Consider the following 19,952-nt stretch of genomic DNA (forward strand, 5'->3'; position numbering starts at 1 on the left):
GCTTTAGCTAGGTTGATTCGAAGGCCCTTCGATTCTAGTCCTTGCTTCCACACCTGAAACTTCTCCTCTAGTTCTGATAGTGATTCAGCAATTAGGGCAAGGTCATCAGCATAGAGGAGCTCCCAGGGGCATCCTGTCTTGAATTCCTCTGTTATCGCCTGGAGGACTATGATAAATAGGAGGAGGCTGAGAACTGAACCTTGGTGGTCCCCTACCTCTACCTGGAATTCTTCACTGTACTCGTTGCCAACCCTCACCTTACTGATAGCATCTCTGTACATAGCTTGCACAGCTTTCACTAACCATTCTTCTATCCCGAGTTTCCTCATTGACCACCAGATAAGGGATTGGAAGACCCTGTCAAAGGCTTTCTCCATGTCAACGAAAGCCAGATACAGAGGTTTATCTTTGGCTAGGTATTTCTCCTGCAGCTGTCTTACCAGAAATATAGCATCAGTGGTGCTTTTCCCTGGCACGAACCCGAACTGCATCTCATCTAAACTGACTCTCTCCCTAATTAGTTGGCTATGACCCTTTTAATAAATCTACATTTAGGATTAGATAGGAAGTTCTTTTTATGGTCTTTAATAGTCATAAAAGCCTCCTTTTTGGGGAGGACCTCTATTTTTTTAATCTAATTTAAGCCTAGCAGCGATGATGCTAGCTTCTTTATTAATGTCGCTATAAACTTGTTGTCTAGCTTTAGTGTAATTATTAATAATGTTGTTATGTAGAAATCGTGAGTTTGTGCTGTTTTCTACTAGGTATGAGTTCTTGGTTTTATCAGAAAAAAGTGTTGTTTTTTGAAACATTTTATGTATTTGATGTCATTTTCCAGTTTCTGTTGGCAAGTGTTAAAAGACTTATGAAATTTTATTTTGTTTATAAGCTACAGTAGGTCCGTTTCAACATCTTCTAAGTCCTAGATTTTAGGAGGGAATTTCTTTGATTTAATTCTATAAAATATGTTCTCTATAGTAGCCTCTTCCATGTAAAAGAAGGCTTTCCATCTCATATGCTTAATAAGGTCTATACTCTAAGTTTCTTAGAGTATAGTTCCCTGGATGGTATAGGTATGTTTTTCATAAAATAATCGATACTGTAGGCATCCATATTAAATTCTTCTTCGGGGCAAAGTCATCAACTGGTTTAAGGTAATTTTTCAAAACAAGCTGTATGAGCTTCTAGACAAAAAAGCTGCGGTATACGGGAGGTAATTTATTAATAATAATAATATGACAACAAAAGAATGAACGAGATCTCATTCTTTAGACCCCGCTACATGTCTAAATTCAAGAACCAAATTTTTTGGGTTATGTCCACATATGGCAAAACATATGCTATGCTTTTGGACCTCCCACCCACCCACCAAGATCACAGATAGAACATGCTTTCTATATTGTGTCCACGTACATATATATATGTCTTAACATCTCTTATATATTTATGTATATTTTATTACTTTATATATTTTTTCTGTATATTATTTTTCACCCTTTATAATTGTGTAACTTATACATGTGTAATATATATTCAATGTATATATGCGTGCATATATACACGAGTACGAATGATTGTATATATATAAGTGCAAGACTCTACCTGGTGTACTTGTCTCCTTCCTTTATACATATATGTATATACGTTTATATATCTGCAGGTGTAGATGTGTTTGACAGACAGGAGGGTGTATTTGTGTCTGTACATATATAACTCATTAGTATATTCAAGTTTTATGGCGAATGTGAATGTTTTACGGTTTGATCTTTGCGTATGTGTTTTTATTTGTATATACGTCTATCCGCGTATGTATGTGCATGTGCGTATAGACCGTTTTGTATATCCGCGTATGTATGTGTATGTGTATGTGTGTATAGAGATGTGTATATGAACATAATGATGCGTGCGTTTTTGTGCATGTGTTTCTATTTGTATATATGTTTTCCGCGGATGTATATGCATGTGTGTATAAACTATATGTTATATATATCCGTGTATGCATGTGTGTGTAGAGATGTATATATGAGCGTAGTGATGCGTGTATGTGTAGACACATATATATGTGTATTTGTATGTATATGTACACACGTGTGTGAGTATGTAGATATATATACATACATGTGTATGTGTGTGCGTGCGTACATGTATTTGTGTGTGTATATGTGTGCATACGTGGATGAATTCTATGACTGAAGTGTTACTTTCACCATGCCTACCAGAGTAATTTCCCTTTATTAAATGGGTTTTTTTTTGCATAGTATTTTGTCTTAATAATTGATGAGATGCTGCAGACTTCAGCCCTAGTATCCGAAACTCGACCAACTAATTGTCACACATTACATTTATAGACATACATATATATATATATATATATATATATATATATATATATATATATACTACGAGCTTCTTTCAGTTTTCATCTACCAAATTCCACTCACAAGGCTTTGGTTGGCCTGAGGCTATAGTAAAAGATACTTGCCCAAAGTGCAATGCAGTGGGAGTGAACCCAGAACCATGTGGTTGAGAAGCAAGCTTCTTACCACACATCCATGTATAATATATTTTGGAAAAGCATTAACTAAGAAAGGTTTACATAATGGATACATTTCCTATCATATATTACACAAACCTGAAATGTATTGTATTAAATGATTTTAAAACATATCACTTTTTGGTTTAATGAAAAACATGGACAACAGGCTGTAGACAATCTGCCTAAACAAAATTCCATGTGACCCGTGCAAGCATAGAAATGTGGGCATTAAGTGGTGGTGGTGGTGGTGGTGATGATGATGATGATGTCAAGAATCTATTTCGTCACAGTTCTGCTTGCCAGGGCTAACTTGGAACTAAAAAACAATGAAAGCCAACTGTTTTGTGGCCCTAATTCTGATGCTGGTGTATTTCACTAAATTTTGAAAATAATCAGGAATCTTAAGATAGTAGCTAAAAATGACTTTATCAGTATCAAAATGGTGTTTGGAAAATAACTTTACAAGAATGTCTTGCCTAAAATATAAGGCGTGAATTTAAATAAGACTTTAAAATGAAATATCTTGAACCACAGAAGCAGAAATAGTCTCAGGTGGGTTGGTACTGAAAGGAAAATCAAAGATTAAAACTCTTCACATCATAAAACCCTACCTCAATAACGCTAACTTGACTGTAAATGGTAAACTCCTAGAAGGAAGAAGAATGGTAGTGTATACTCTAGTTTTTAATCGCTCATCATTCATTCATCTAACTCGTAATACTAACATGTTGTACTTTGATTTAAAATAACTTTCGAAACTTCTAATTCTTTAATTCTTCAAATAACTTTCAAAAATTGCAATTCTTTAAATCCTTGCAATATTCTCTCCCTGCTTCATAACCCATGTGTTCCCATACTTTGCCATGATTTCCTCAGCAATCTATCCCTCTCTCTCTAAAATTCGTAAACATTCTCACCTTGTTTTATAATTTCTGTCTTTCTCATTCTTGAAATGATTGAATGGAGGTGTGTTGATGTATGCTGCATCCAAGAGGTCAAGTGGAGATGAACTTCAACCAGGTTCCTCACAGCCAAGACACCACACCACATCTTCTGGGAAGGTAACAGCAATGAGGTTGGTGGTGTGGGCATACTTCTTGCAGAGAAATGTGTGAATAAGGTCATAGAGGTAGTCAGAGTGTATTTAAGCTCAGGCTAGTCTTGCAGAATAGTATAGTGACAATTATCTCTGCCTATACATCACAAGCAGGCCTACCAAATGGTAGGACCACTTTTATGATATTCTTTTGCAGGTTACCTCCAAGATGAGTGACAATGATCTCATCTTTGTGACTAGGAATATCAATGGTCATGTCAGACGGCAGCCTGGTATCTTCCATGGTGTACATGGGGGCCACAGAATTGGTTCCCGAAACAAAAGAGGGAACAAGGCTACTGGAGTTCTGTGATGTAACATCAACTTCAAGAAGCCAACCAGCCATCTGATAACTGATAACCTACAAATCAGGTGACTGTGCTAGCCAAATCGATTACATTCATTTCATCAAACAGGAGGATGCATGGCTGCTCTTAAATACAAAGACCTGCCCTAGTGAAGAATGTACCTCCCAGCATAGACTAGTCATTGATGATTTTAGATTCCAGGCTAGAACAATGCCAAGAAGCAGACCAATCTGGAAAAGAAGGATTTGAAAGCTTAAGGATGCTTCATATGGTCAGAGATTTAGGGATATCTGAATTGGGAAATTTGATGAGAGGGAGGAACAGCTACAAACTTGTGACATAGAGGCCAACTGGGAATTCCTGTGGGACAGCTTGCTGAGTGCCACAGACCAAATCTGCAGCTGGTGCAAAGTCTCATCCAGACATAGGATGACATGGTGGTTGAACAATGCGGTATATAAGGCCTTTAGAGCAAAGAAACCGGCCTGGAAGAGAGGGGATGGCAGGGACATGTATCAGATAGCCAGAAAGGAAGCTAGGAGACTGGTATATCTAACCAAGAGAAAAGTAGAAAAGAAGTTTGACTATGTTCAGTGATGTGAGGACCAAAGAATTGATGTGTTTCGGATTGCAAGACAGTGTGAGAGAAAATTGGGATGCCATAGGAGAGAAATGTGTCCACATGGATGATGGTGCACTGGCTTTCAATGAGTCTGCAAACATGGAGAATGAATGGGAGAAGGAGCGTCTGCCAAATGTTGACTCAACTAAGGGACCAGTTATCTGAATTGACAGCACCCTGGTAGATAATGCAATTAAGGATGTGAAGACGGGGAAATCCCCCAGCTATCAGGAATCACTGCTGAGATGCTTAAAATACCTGGTGGTGTGGGTTATGGTCTAGTCACCCATATTGTAAATCAGGTGGTTCACGAAGGATTCATACCCAATGACTAGTGTAGCAGCACTATAGTCAAATGCTACAAAGGTAAAGGCGATGCCTTAGAAAGAAATAATTACAAAAGTAGGAAATTGTTGGATACAGAAGTCATAGCCCAATTAATTAGGGAGAGAGCTTGTCTAAATGAGATGCAATTTGGTTTTGTGCCAAGAAGAAGCACTACTGATGCTATATTTCTGGTAAGGCAACTGCAGGAGAAATACCTAGCCAAAGATAAACTTTGGTACTTGGCTTTTGTTGACTTGGGGAAAGCCTTTGAGAGGGTCCTCCAATCATTTATCTGGTGGTCAATGCGGAAACTAGGGACAAATGAGTGGTTGGTGAGAGCTGCACAAGCCATGCACAGGGACGCTACCAGTAAGGCGAGAGTGAGCAACAAGTACAGCAAAAAATTCAGGGTACAAGTAGGGGTTCACCAAGGATCAGTACTCAGCCCACTCTTCTTCATCATATTCCTTCAGGCAATAACAGGAATTTAAGACAGGCTGCCCCTGGGAGCTCCTCTATGCTGATGACCTTGTTCTTATAGCTGAATCACTACCAGAACTACAGAAGTTCCAGGTATGGAAACAAGGTTTAGAATCAAAGGGCCTTAGAGTTAACCTAGCAAAAACCAAAGTCATAGTAAGTAGGAAGGCAGACAAATGCCAAATCCCCTCAGGTAGATGGCCCTGCTCTATCTGTAGAAAAGGTATAGGCAGAAACTCCATAAGATGCACCCGGTATAAGCTTTGGACACATAAGAGAAGCAGCAATATCAGAGGAAGGTTAACAGGGAAAATAGCTTTTGTGTGTGGAAGATGCAGAGGTACAATAAACACCGAAAATGTACACAAAATAGACTTCATCAACTGCCAAGTGGGTAAGCTAGAGGTGGTAGATAGCATCTGGTATCTAGCTGACCTGGTCAGTAATGGAGGTGGTTGTTCTGGGAGCATAACATTGAGAATAAGATTAGGCTGGGCAAAGTTCAGAGAGCTCCTACCTCTGTTGGCAACAAAGATCCTCTCTCTCTCAGAGTGAAAGGCAGATTGTATGATGCCTGTGTGAGAACAGCTATGATACATGGCAGTGAAACATGGGCTGTGACAGCTGAGGACATATGCAATGTCAGTGTGCATGTTTGACAGAGTGCAAGCATCTTGAGAGAAAAGTTGGGCATAAGAGGCATCAGAGGTGGTATACAAGAGAGACAACTGTGCTGGTATGGTCATGTGATGCATATGGACGAGGACAGCTGTGTAAAGAAGTGCCGATTTCTGTGGAGGGAACCTGTGATTGAGGTAAACCCAGGAAGACATGGAACAAGTTGGTGAAGCATGATTTTTTAACTTTGGGCCTCACAGAGGCAATGACCATTGACTGAGACCTTTGGTGATATGCTGTGCTTGAGAAGACATGTCATGCCAAGTGAAATCGTGGTCATGGCTGATGCTGGTGTCACGTATCTGGCACCCATGCTGGTAGCACATAAAAAGCATCTTTTGAGTGTTGGGCCTCATGGAAGCAAAGTGGTTGAGCTCTTTTCAAGTGTTGAGCCTCATGGAGACAATGTCCAAGACCTTTGGCATTATGTCATGCTTGAGAAGAAGACCCATCAAGCCAAGTAAAATTGCAGTCGTGGCAGATATTGGTGTCATGCAAATGGCGCATAAAAGCATGCATTAGTCTTGGGAGTGGTTCATGTTAGGAAGGGCATCCAACTGGAGTCTGGTGCAGCTTTCCAGTACTGGTCAAACTGTTCAACTCATGCCAGCATGGAGAATTGACGTTAAATGATGATGATGATGATGAATAAGGTCTATTTAGTTAGCAATACCCCATGTCTCTTTTTGACATGGGATATTGCTAACTGAATAGACTATTGTGTTACTGGAATTAATCTAATCGGTCTTGGAAAATCTATTCCAACATTGAATAGAGCGGCACACACTGAAATACTGTAAAATCCAATGCTCTACAGTTCCAGTTAACTGCATCACATCTAAATAAAAATCATGATAATGATTTTGCATATATTGTAGGGCACATTATAGGAGAGGGATACAGGTGATACAATTGACTCAGTCCAGACCAAGTACTTTTTTCATCTGAACCCAGAAGAATTAATGACAGTTACTCCTAGGCAGGGCTTGAAATGTGAACATAGGGAGACATAAGTACATGATATTTTGTCTAATGCTTTACTGATTCTGCTATTGTTAGTATTTATAATATTAACAATGATTTCTAGCACTGACAAAAGATGACAAATGTGTGGCAGGTGAAAAAATTGATTAAAAGAGAGCGAGTAATTAGCTGATACTCCTATTATTACCTTTACAAATAAAATTGAACTCTGAATATGAAATTGTTTTGTGTAGAGAGCTGTGTGATACTTCCGCTATCCACATGAATTTATGAAAAAAAAAAAAAAAGGCTCAAATTTTAGCACAAGGCCAGCAGTTTTGGTGAGAGGGTGTTAGTTGATCACATCAACCCCAGTACTTGATGGGTATTTATTTTATTAAGTCTATAAAGATGAAAGACAGATTCAACTTCTGTGGAATTTGAACTCAAAACAGAAAGAGCCAGAAGTAATGCTACTAAGCACTTCATCCAGTGCTAACAATTCTGCCAGCTAGCCATCTTGATAATAACAATAGCAACAATAATAACAATAATTACAAGATTTTATGGAACTTCCCCATAAAAACTGGCCATACAACTGATACAAGAAGACCAGATATGATTATAGAGGACAAAATAAACAGTATAAGATAAGTCTTTGCAATTCCCTATGATAACAGGGTGGATACCAAAGAAACTGAAAAAATTGAGAAATATCAGGACCTAGCCAGCAAAGTGAATATATTGTGGAAGACAAAGACAACTGCTTCTGTTGTAATTAGTGCACCTGGCACAACACCCAAACTGCAAACTAAGAGATAGAAAGACATTGGAATTAAGACTCGCATTGTTAATCTGCAGAAAAGTGCAATCTTGCATCTGCAAGAATCTTAAGAAAGATTCTGGAGAACTGAGGCGACCTGTTGTCACCAAACCTAAAAACAACATCCCTCCTAACTAATATGGCATGTAATAGTTTTAATAATAATAATAATAATAATAATAATAACAACAACAACAACAACAACAACAAGAGCACAAACCTCTGCCAAGGCAACACCAACATTCTCTCAACGATTAGCCAGAGATGATTATTAAATGTGAATATCTGAAATAAATTTGACAACTCTCACAAACGCGAATACTAAAAGTGAACCTAACCGCTAAGTAAAAAAATTGGAAAAATAATCCAGAATCCTTGTCCAGTACCTGATCGATCCCAATGGTAGTGATGGAATGTGAAGGTGGGTGTGCAGGCCATGTTTGCAATGTTGTGTGTGTATCGTCTGCAGTGGAAATGGGGACAAGTTCCTCTATGAAGGCTTTTTTTAGTCTATCCACTGATATAGTGTCTTTCCGACCATTAAGGTCTATAGTGAAAAATTTATTCGTGCATGAAAGAAGATGGAAAGGATCTGCATATGGTACTGTTAACAGAGGTTTAACAACATCATTGTGCATAAAAATGTGAGTCCAAGAAGTAAAGTTTCCTTCAAGGCAGAGCTAGAAATGCAATTGTGAAGTAGGTAAGAGGTTTTAGACAGGAGTGATATATTCAAAATTGGTAAAACTAAAAATTATCTAGGATAAATTAAATTTATTATTGTTACTGGATATTTTAGTGTTATTTAATTTCTGAACGGTTTTGCTGCCATTTGTTTATGTAGTTTAATTTCTTTATCCATCAGTTTCTACTAAGATAGAGACGCAAGTAAAATTAATAAGTGAGAAATGAAAATAAAACTTTGGAAACAGCAACGCCACCATAACTTACATAGAAACTATGAGCGTGCTTTCAAGGGAGATAATCAGAGAAAGACTTGAAAGTCAACATAAGATCGTAATACTTCATGTAAAGTAAATACAACAAATAATCCAGAATACTTGTCCGGTACCGGATTGATATCAAAATCTAATCAGTTCATGCCAGTCACAGGCCAAGCATCCTTGAAAGTTTCATCCAAATCCATCCAGCAGTTCTTGAGATATCTTGTCTATGGACAAACAAAGAATGACTGAAAACAATACCTCCGCCTTCACCAAGGTGGAGGTAATAATAATAATAATAATAATAATAATAATAATAATAGTAATAATAATAATAATAATAATAATAATAATAATAATAAAACATCGGAAATAAAGACATCGCATGGAGCCCAAATATAGCTGACAAAGGGTTGGACTATACCCGAGTAAGTAATACTCATTGAAATTTATTCCTATTTTTCCAAATATAATGATGTATTTTAACTTGATACCTCCACTACCCGAACAGCGATCGTAAACACACGTGTTACATCAAAATACAGACCATCCCCAAACCCAAACACCATATACAAAAAATAGCTGACAAAGGGTTGGACTATATCCGAGTAAGTAATACTCATTGAAATTTATCTCTATTTTTACAAATATAATGATGTATTTTAACTTGATACCTCCACTACCCGCACAGCGATCGTAAACACACGTGTTACATCAAAATCAGACCATCTTCGAACCCCAAAACACCATGTACAAAAAAATTACAAACATATTAAATAACACCGGTATTATTTCACCCAAGAATAACAACCGAGAAGTACGTACTGTAAGCTTGTTAAGAAAAAAATACGAAGATATGAACGTGCAAAACAATCTGACAACAGAAATAAACGAACCGGTACCCTACGAAAACGACGACCGTCAAAATAAAGGGCCGGACGTTGTTCCTCATGTCCCGCAAACAAAACCAAAACGGCATAAATGGACACGTGAGGAACACATTTCGATCCTACACGCCTATTTCACAGCAGTACTCTACCCAAAAAACGAAAACGCAACAACACATACATATAAAACATGGAAGAAAAATAATGTAAATATAGACCTCGATAAAACAATGAACCCTAACAAACTAGCTAACATAAGAAGATATATTCTAAAAGCAAAAAAAATATCAGAAATAGAAATAGAACAATTGAAAGAAAAAATACATCAGGAAAATCTAGATAGTAGTCACACAGCAATGCCAAATAATAATATAAACACTGAGATAGCAAAACACGAGGACAAACGTAACATGCCCGGCAAAAACGAAGTAAACAAAAAACAACAAACCCAGACCGTAGAGATGTATAATAGTGTACAAAAAGCACCAATCCAGAACACCACAGACAAACATATGAATGAAAAGGAAGGCAAAACAAATATAAAGCCTGGAAATAACGAAGGGAAACCTAATAATTACGATACTATGAAAATGAAAATAACCGAAGAACTGAAAACCACAGATCTTAGAATGGACCACAGATTATATCTCCCAAAAATCAAAATAGACAATAAAACAACATCAATAATAAATAGCATAAACCTGGCCGTCACGGAACTAACAACCACAGAAACAACAGGCAATATCACTGAGCTAAATGACATGATATATGCGGCAGCCACTGCAGCCACAAAAGAAGCAGGATACTCACTCAAACCCATCCGAACAGGAGTTCTACCACCCAAACAGACCTTGTGGATAAATAACATCCAGAACAAAATTAAAAAAAAGAGAAAAGATTTATCGATTCTCAACGAAATTAGTAAACAATCAACACTACTAAGTAACAAGAAGAAAACAAAAATACTGTACAAATACAGCATTACAGAAAAAGACTTACCTGAGGCAAAAGAAAAACTAAAGCAAGACATCCTTGCCAAAGCACAGAGGATCCGCCGGTATGAGAAACGCCAACGTTTCTTTGAACAAAACAAACAGTTCAAATCCAACCCCAAAAAACTCTACCAAGAACTGGGTAAAAATAAAATAGACATTACTTCAGCACCAACAGCAGCAGAACTAGAGAAATTCTGGAAACAAATATGGTCGGTGAAGCAACAACCCCAAAAAAGGACCATTAAAACAACGAACTTAGCACCTGAGCAACTCTGGGCCCCTATAACAACTGAAGAGGTCACCCAGACACTGCAAAGACTAAGCAACTGGAAAGCACCTGGACACGACAAGATCCCCAATTTCTGGTTAAAACACCTGCCAGCAATGCATAAAAAGCTGGCAGAAAAGTTTAACAACATAATAGCAGATCCAGAAACAATGCCTGAATGGCTCACAAAAGGGAAAACCATCTTAATCCCCAAATCCACGGAAACGGAGAAACCACAAAACTATAGACCTATAACCTGTCTCCCTACGATCTACAAAGCCTTTACTGCAATAATATCGCAGAGAGTGAGTAAACACCTGGAAAATAACAACCTGTTTCCAGAAGAGCAGAAGGGATGCTGCAAGGGCTCATACGGCTGTAAAGATCAATTATTGATCAATAAAGCCATAACTGAAGACAGCCGCAGAAAGAAGAAAGGCCTCAGTATGGCCTGGGTGGACTACCAAAAGGCTTTCGACAGTGTTCCCCACACGTGGATTCTGGAAACACTAGCCATAAACAAGGTGGCACCAATTATCATAAAATACATAGAGCACTCAATGAACAAATGGCAGACAGTGCTACAGCTCCAAACAAAAGAGGGACTTGTGAAAACGAAAGCCATCCCCATTAGAAGAGGAATATTCCAGGGAGACACGCTCTCTCCACTCCTGTTCTGCCTGGCACTCACACCTCTAACAGAATTGCTAAATAGAACTGGATGCGGTTACAAATGCTATGGAAAAACAGTCAGCCACCTTCTATATATGGATGACCTAAAATTATATGCAAAAAACGACAAAGAGCTAGAAACACTACTACAGACAGTACACGGCTTTACCAAGGAAATAGAAATGAAATTCGGATTAGAAAAATGTGCCAAAGCAACCCTGAAAAGAGGAAAATTAGTTAAAAGTAGCAATATAACACTAGATAAAGCCAATGAAATAAGAGAACTAGACGAAAGCCAACCATATAAGTATTTAGGAGTCAATGAACTAGATAGGATACAACATACACAAATGAAAGAAAAAATAAAGAAAGAGTACTATAGACGAGTTAGATCAATACTAAAAACAGAGCTCAATGCTAAAAACAAGATAATGGGTATCAACACTTTAGCTGTCCCAGTTATAAGCTACAGCTACAACATCCTTAACTGGACACTAAACGAACTATGTAAAATAGACAGGAAAACAAGAAAAATAATGACAGGATATAGGATGCACCACCCAAAATCTGACATAGAAAGGCTATATATACAACGCACAGAAGGTGGCAGGGGTCTTATACAGCTAGAAAACTATTAAAAAATAACCACCATAGGACTGCAAAAATACCTACTCCAGAAGCAAGGGAAACTAATACAAATAGCCACAAAACACGAGCAAAACAAAAAACTGTTTTCAGTATTTAAGGAAGCTGACAAATACAAACAAGAAATCAATCATCATCATCATCATCATCGTTTAACGTCCGCTTTCCATGCTAGCATGGGTTGGACGATTTGACTGAGGACTGGTGAAACCGGATGGCAACACCAGGCTCCAGTCCGATTTGGCAGAGTTTCTACAGCTGGATGCCCTTCCTAACGCCAACCACTCAGAGAGTGTAGTGGGTGCTTTTACGTGTCACCCGCACGAAAACGGCCACGCTCGAAATGGTGTCTTTTATGTGCCACCCGCACAAGCCAGTCCAGGGGCACTGACAACGATCTCGCTCGAAAATCCTACAGGAGCCAGTCAGGCGGTACTGGCAACGGCCACGCTCAAAATGGTGCATCTCATGTGCCACCCGCACAAGAACCAGTCCAGGGGCACTGGCAACGATCTTACTTGGCTTGCCGGGTCTTCTCACGCACAGCCCATTTCCAAAGGTCTCGGTCCGTAGTCATCGCCTCGGTGAGGCCCAATGTACGAAGGTCTTGCCTCACCACCTCAGCCCAGGTCTTCCTGGGCCTACCTCTTCCACGGGTTCCCTCAACTGTTAGGGTGTGGCACTTTTTCACGCAGCTATCCTCCTCCATTCTCACCACATGTCCATACCAGCGCAATCGTCTCTCTTGCACGCCACAACTGATGCTTCTAATGTTCAGCTTTTCTCTCAAGATACTTACACTCTGACGGGTATTCACATTGACATTACACATCCAACGGAGCATACTGGCTTCATTCCTTGCGAGCTTACGTATGTCCTCAGCAGTTACAGCCGATGTTTCACTGCCATGTAGCATGGTTGTTCGTACGCATGCGTCATACAGTCTGCCTTTTACTCTGAGTGAGAGTCCCTTTGTCGCCAGCAGGGGTAAGAGCTCTCTAAACTTTGCCCAGGCTATTCTTATTCTAGCAGCTACACTTTCAGCGCACCCACCCCCACTACTAACTTGGTCGCCCAGATAGCGGAAGCTATCGACTACCTCTAGTTTTTCACCCTGGAATGAGATAGAAGTTGTTTCCTGTTTGTTTGCAGTCTTTATTGCACCTGAACATCTGCCACAAACAAAAACTAACTTGCTAGTTAACCTGCCTTTGATGTTGCTGCACCTCTTATGTGTCCATAGCTTGCACCGGGTACATCTTATAGAGTTACTACCTACTCCTTTTCTACATACTGAGCAGGGCCATCTACCTGAAGGGGTTTGTGTTTTATCTACCTTCCTACTTATTAGGATTTTGGTTTTAGCTAGGTTGACTCTAAGGCCCTTCAATTCTAGACCTTGCTTCCACACCTGAAACTTCTCCTCTAGTTCTGATAGTGACTCCGCAATTAGGGCAAGGTCATCAGCATAGAGGAGCTCCCAGGGGCAACCTGTCTTGAACTCCTCTGTGATTGCCTGGAGGACTATGGTAAATAATAGGGGGCTGAGGACGGAACCTTGGTGGACCCCTACCTCTACCCGGAATTCATTGCTGTACTCATTTCCAACCCTCACCTTACTGGCAGCATCTCTGTACATGGCTCGCACAGCTCTCACTAACCATTCTTCTATCCCAAGTTTCCTCATTGACCACCAGATAAGGGATCGGGGGACCCTGTCAAAGGCTTTCTCCATGTCAACGAAAGCCAGGTACCAAATACGAAGAAGAAGAAGAAGAAACAACAAAAGCTATAAAACAAATGAAATCCAAACTAAAACTAGAACAGCAACGGACCATGATAAAACGATGGCAAGAAAAGCCCCTACATGGTAAATACTGGGCTAAACTAAATGCGAAAGAAATAGACAGAGAAAAATCCCAGCGATGGCTGAGAAGCTCAGGACTCAAAGCAGAGACTGAAGGATTTTTAATTGCTGCACAAGACCAAAGCCTCCCCACCAGAAATTACCAAAAACACATAATGAAAAGAAATATAACAAGTAACTGTAGAATATGTGGAGATCGACAAGAAACAATAAATCATATTATCTCTGGCTGCCCAGTCCTGGCTAAGAAGGAATATATTCACAGACACGACAGAGCTGGGACCTATATACAGTGGAAGCTATGCCAACATTATGGAATAGCAACAGAAAAAAGATGGTATAAACACACGCCAGAAAAGGTCACAGAAAACGAGAAAGCAACCATACTCTGGGATATGCCAATACACACAGATAGAGAAATTAAGGCAAATAGACCAGATATAGTTGTCAAAAATCATGAAGGAAAAAAATGCCTTCTAATTGATGTTTCAATACCAGCAGATGACAACGTTTCTCTAAAAGAAATGGAAAAACTTTCAAAATACAAAGACCTGGAAATAGAGATAACTCGAATGTGGAATCTAAAAACAGAAACAATTCCTATCATAGTAGGTGCCTTAGGTATAATAAAAAAATATTCAGACAAATACATAACAAAAACACCAGGACTTACAAATATATATAACATACAGAAAATTGCACTACTGGGTACTGCACACATTCTACGCAAAACACTTTCAATACAGTAAACATAAGAGCACCACAGCAAACCACAGCACATACCCAAGGCGCACAGAGCTGCGCTCGGTAGTGAAGTGAAAGCACGTTATAAAAATAAAACTACTGAATAATAATAATAATAATAATAGTAATAATAATAATAATAATAATAATAATAATAATATTAGTAATAATAATAATAATAATAATATTAGTAATAATAATAATAATAATAATAATAATTTGCAAAAGTACATTACACATTTATAGAGAAAAAAATGAAAAATTCTTTATGGAATATTAATTTACCAATTTTCTCATGGTTATAAAATATTTGATAAAAATATAAATCATCTCATTTACATGGATGATTTAAAGCTTTTTGCAAAGAATGACCAACAACTCAAAGGCCTACTAGCGATTGTTAAACAATTCAGTGATGACATCAGGATGCAATTTGGCCTTGATAAATGTGCAAAAGCTACCTTTATCAAAGGAAAAAGGACAAAAACATCTAATGTGAACCTTGACCAGCAAAATGTCATAAAAGAGTTAGAACCAGCGGAGAGCTACAAATACCTAGGGGTAATTGAAGGGGACAATATTAAGCATTCAGTGATGAGGGAAAGGATCAGAAGAGAATGTTATCGCAGGGTGAGAGCAATACTGAAGACAGAGCTAAACGCAAGAAACAGGATTGAAGCGATCAATGCTCTAGCCATACCAGTCGTGACTTACAGTTTCAATATCGTTAACTGGTCAATTACTGAAATATGTAATGTTGACAGAAAAATACGAAAACTGTTGACAATGCATAGAATGCACCACCCTAAGGCAGATATAGAACGTCTTTATCTGCCAAGAAAAGAGGGAGGCCGTGGACTTCTACAGCTGGCATTAACAATGAAGGTAGCCACAATTGGCCTAGACACCTATCTGAAAAACTCTGAGGACTGGATGCTAAAACTTGTCTCAAAACATGAAAGCAAGAAAGCATCTTACTCAGTAACAAAACAGGCAAAGGAATATCTAAGTGAATTCCAATTACAACAAATTCAAGAATTAGACGAACTAGAAACACCCGCAGAAAAAGCTAAGCGTTCGAAAACCCGTGCTAAAATTGCTGCCTTAGATATTATGACTGATAAATGGCATGGAAAACCTCTCAATGGCAAATACCCAAAGAGAGCGAATAATGCAGATATTGACAAAGCCCTTACCCATCAATGGCTAATGGCCTTTGGCTTGAAATCAGAAACAGAGGGGTTTATCATAGCAGCCCAAGATCAATGCCTACCTACAAAGAACTATCAGGCCAACATATTAAAGAACGGCAACTCCCCATTATGTTGTATATGCCAACAACAAAATGAGACCATCGATCATGTTGTCTCCATGTGCAGTTTGCTTGCGCCTACAGAGTATCTCAACAGGCATGATAGAGCTGCACAATATATTCACTGGGTAATTTGCAAAAACCTGGACTTGCCCCATAATAAAAATTGGAGGGAACACAAACCACCCCCAGTACTTGAAAATGATCACATCACACTCCTCTGGAACTTCACCATTCAAACTGAGAGAAAGATAGATGCAATTAGGCCAGACATCATACTGAAAGACTTCAGACAAAAATCATGCCTCCTCATTGATATGACTGTCCCAATTGATATAAACGTATCTGTCAAGACCTACCAAAAATTGAGCAAATATAAAGATCTTGAAATAGAAATTAGCAAAATGTGGAATCTGAAGATGAAAACAATACCTATTGTCATAGGTGCCCTGGGAATGACAGCGAAACGGGCTGATTACTACTTAGCTCAGATACCAGGAAACCCCAAAATGGCTGAAGTTCAAAAGATAGTGCTCATGGGAACTGCCCATATCCTATGTAAAATACTGTCTATGTGATCTCAAATTTTAAAACATTCTCTAGAACAACACTGTACAAATTCAAATATATGGTATCCTAGGCATAACACCTACATGAACTTCTAACTTGTTGTCTCTTGAGGTCTCTGGGTGAGACTTGGATCCAACTTATACAAATGCAAAGCAAAAGTCAAACATAATAATAATAATAATAATAATAATAATAATAATAATAATAATAATAATAATAATAATAATAATAATAATAATAATTTGCAAAAGTACAACATTACACATTTATAGAGAAAAAAATGAAAAATTCTTTATGAAATATTAATTTACCAATTTTCTCATGGACCAGTATTCTCTATTTCAACTTTTGCCGCGTCAAATAAAGAAACTCTTAGAATATGTGAAAAATATGTTGTACAGAGAAAGTTTTGGCAATTCAAGACAGAAATATCTGGTGACCATTGGCACTGAGGACAGAAACTTTAAACTTCTTTGTCCAGCAACACCTAACAAAGGACGTCAATAACATTAATGACCTGTAGGGACACCATATTTCATTATAGAACCATAATATAGTACAAAGTATATTAATCATTTTTTTATGTCAATACTGTGTTAGTAGTGCTATTAAATCACTTGTTAAAGTTATCACTACAGATTATTTATAGAAATTATAGCCAGCACTGATTTTCATTATGACATTTCGTATCCAAGCCACCTGATGTAAACAACAATGAGATCAAAGATGAAAAATGGGTAATGCCATATTTCAAGAGTTTTTGCTCCTTCATCAGCACCCATTAATCATCCATGAACATTGCTTAAATATAGCAGTGTAACATTATATACCAATTTTACACATTATACACATTCCTCAAAGCTGGTGCATAAGTATTAATGGCCTGTAGGGACACCATATTTTTTTATGCAACCACAATATACTACAAAGTATATGGCATATATGCCCATTAGCCATTTCCACCTTTGATCTCATTGTTATTTACATCAAGCGTCTTGGATATGAAATGTCGTAACAAAAATCAGTGCTGGTTATAATTTCTATAAATAATCTGTATAGATAACCTTAACCTTAAGTGATGTAATAGCACTGCTAAGACAGTAGAACTTATTGACTTATAAAAACGTTTAATATACTTTGTAGTATATTATAGTTGCATAACAAAATACAATGTCCGTGTAGGTCATTCAGCATCCAGGAATGTTTTAATATGTAAAATTGATACATCCAATAATGTTACACTGCTATATTTAGTGGCTATTTAAGCAATGTATTTGCGAATGATTAATGGGTTGGATGGGAGCTGATAAAGGAGCAAAAACTCCTGAAATATGGTACATATGCTCGTTACCCATTTTTTTATCTTTGATCTCATTGTTGTTCACTTCAGGTGTCTTGGATATGAAACGTCATAACAACAATCAGTGCTGACTATCATTTCTACGGAAAATCTGTAGAGTGATTAACAACATAGTGACATCTTCAGTATAGATACAGCAGAACAGTTGAAATCAATGTAAGAATAATGTATATATTCTTGGCAAAACTGCTGGAGTGGCAGAATCATAGAGTGATGGACTGAAATAACTGAGTTACAACTCTTTATGTTCTGAGTTCAAATCTTTGATGAAGTCAACTTAGATTTCATCCTTTCATTCTTCATGGAAGAGAGAAAAAAAAATAAACTAGTGATGAATGCCTCACAGGCTCAGAACTGAATTAATACAAGTATCAGGGTTGATTCCTATAACGTACCCTCAATATGAATGGAAGTGCAATAGAAGGTGGAATATAGTTTGCTGGTACTAAACCATACTCAGGCTGATTGACTTATATTCTTCTATGATCTATGAATCAATACTAGTAACATAGAGGGACTCATTCAATCAGTTATAACTATTTTCTATAAATGGTGTTGTGTGTAGACAGATAAAAAAATAGTCATTATTGTCATTACTAAGAAGTAACTTTCCCTGCCTAGGAATAACTTTGTCTTTCATTTTTTTGGGTTCAGTTAATTTTCAAAAGTTGATGAAAAAAGTACTTGATCTGGACTGAGTAAATTTTATCACCTGTATAACTCTCCAATAATATATGCCCTACAATATATGCAAAATCATTATCATGATTTTTATTTGGATGTAATGGAGTTAACTGGAACTGTAGATCATTGGCTTTTACAATATTTCAGTGTGTTCTGCTCTATTCAGTGTTCAAATAGATTTTCCAAGACTAATTAAATAAATTCCAGTAATACAATAAAGTCTATTCAGTTAGCAATATTCCATGCCAAATAGTTATTACTGTCATTGCTATTTATGTGACATCAATATTTGTTTTACATAATGGATGATGGTACTTTCATGTATGATACAAGAAACTTTGCTAAGTAGGGCTCAATAAATATTCAAAAATCTGTTCATATTATGAATATTGTAAGAAGAGTTGAGTAGTGACCTGTTCAAATTTCCAGCCATCTGACATAGTTGATACCATCTGTGTTAATTCTTCTTCTGAACACTGAAGTACTCGATAGACATTCTTCATGTGAGTCTGTAATAGAAAGTGAGATTTGCAATATAATAATAAACTTCCACCAGAGACAATATATATATATATATGTGTATGTATATATATATATATATGTGTATGTATATATATATATATATATATATATATATATATATATATATATATATATATATATATATATATATATATATATATATATATATGTATATACATATGTGTACAGTGGGGGGAAATAAATATTCGTACATGTCAATGAGGAAACTTGGGATAGAAGAATGGTTAGTGAGAGCTGTGCGAGCCATGTACAGAGATGCTGCCAGTAAGGTGAGGGTTGGAAATGAGTACAGCAATGAATTCCAGGTAGAGGTAGGGGTCCACCAAGGTTCCGTCCTCAGCCCCCTCTTATTTATCATAGTCCTCCAGGCAATCACAGAGGAGTTCAAGACAGGTTGCCCCTGGGAGCTCCTCTATGCTGATGACCTTGCCCTAATTGCGCAGTCACTATCAGAACTAGAGGAGAAGTTTCAGGTGTGGAAGCAAGGTCTAGAATTGAAGGGCCTTAGAGTCAACCTAGATAAAACCAAAATCCTAATAAGTAGGAAGGTAGATAAAACACAAACCCCTTCAGGTAGATGGCCCTGCTCAGTATGTAGAAAAGGAGTAGGTAGTAACTCTATAAGATG

General features: G+C 37.6%; 1 protein-coding gene across 6 annotated transcripts in view; it reads right to left on the reverse strand.

Annotated features, from left to right (window-relative positions):
* The window catches only part of LOC106873352 (BTB/POZ domain-containing protein KCTD5), a 192,375-nt gene that overhangs the window by 36,759 nt on the left and 135,664 nt on the right, over window positions 1–19,952 (reverse strand). For 5 of the 6 annotated variants that reach the window (XM_089358638.1, XM_089358641.1, XM_089358640.1 and 2 more), the window contains one exon: window positions 19,195–19,290. In XM_089358638.1, coding sequence (XP_089214764.1) covers window positions 19,195–19,284 — 90 coding nt within the window. In that variant the 5' untranslated portion in view covers window positions 19,285–19,290. Of the gene's footprint in view, window positions 1–19,194; window positions 19,328–19,952 lie in introns of all 6 variants that reach the window. The other variant, XM_089358642.1, reaches the window with a different exon arrangement.

The sequence above is a fragment of the Octopus bimaculoides genome, chromosome 10, assembly GCF_046866305.1.
Source record: "Octopus bimaculoides isolate indiv1 chromosome 10, ASM4686630v1, whole genome shotgun sequence".
Classification (NCBI taxonomy): domain Eukaryota; kingdom Metazoa; phylum Mollusca; class Cephalopoda; order Octopoda; family Octopodidae; genus Octopus; species Octopus bimaculoides.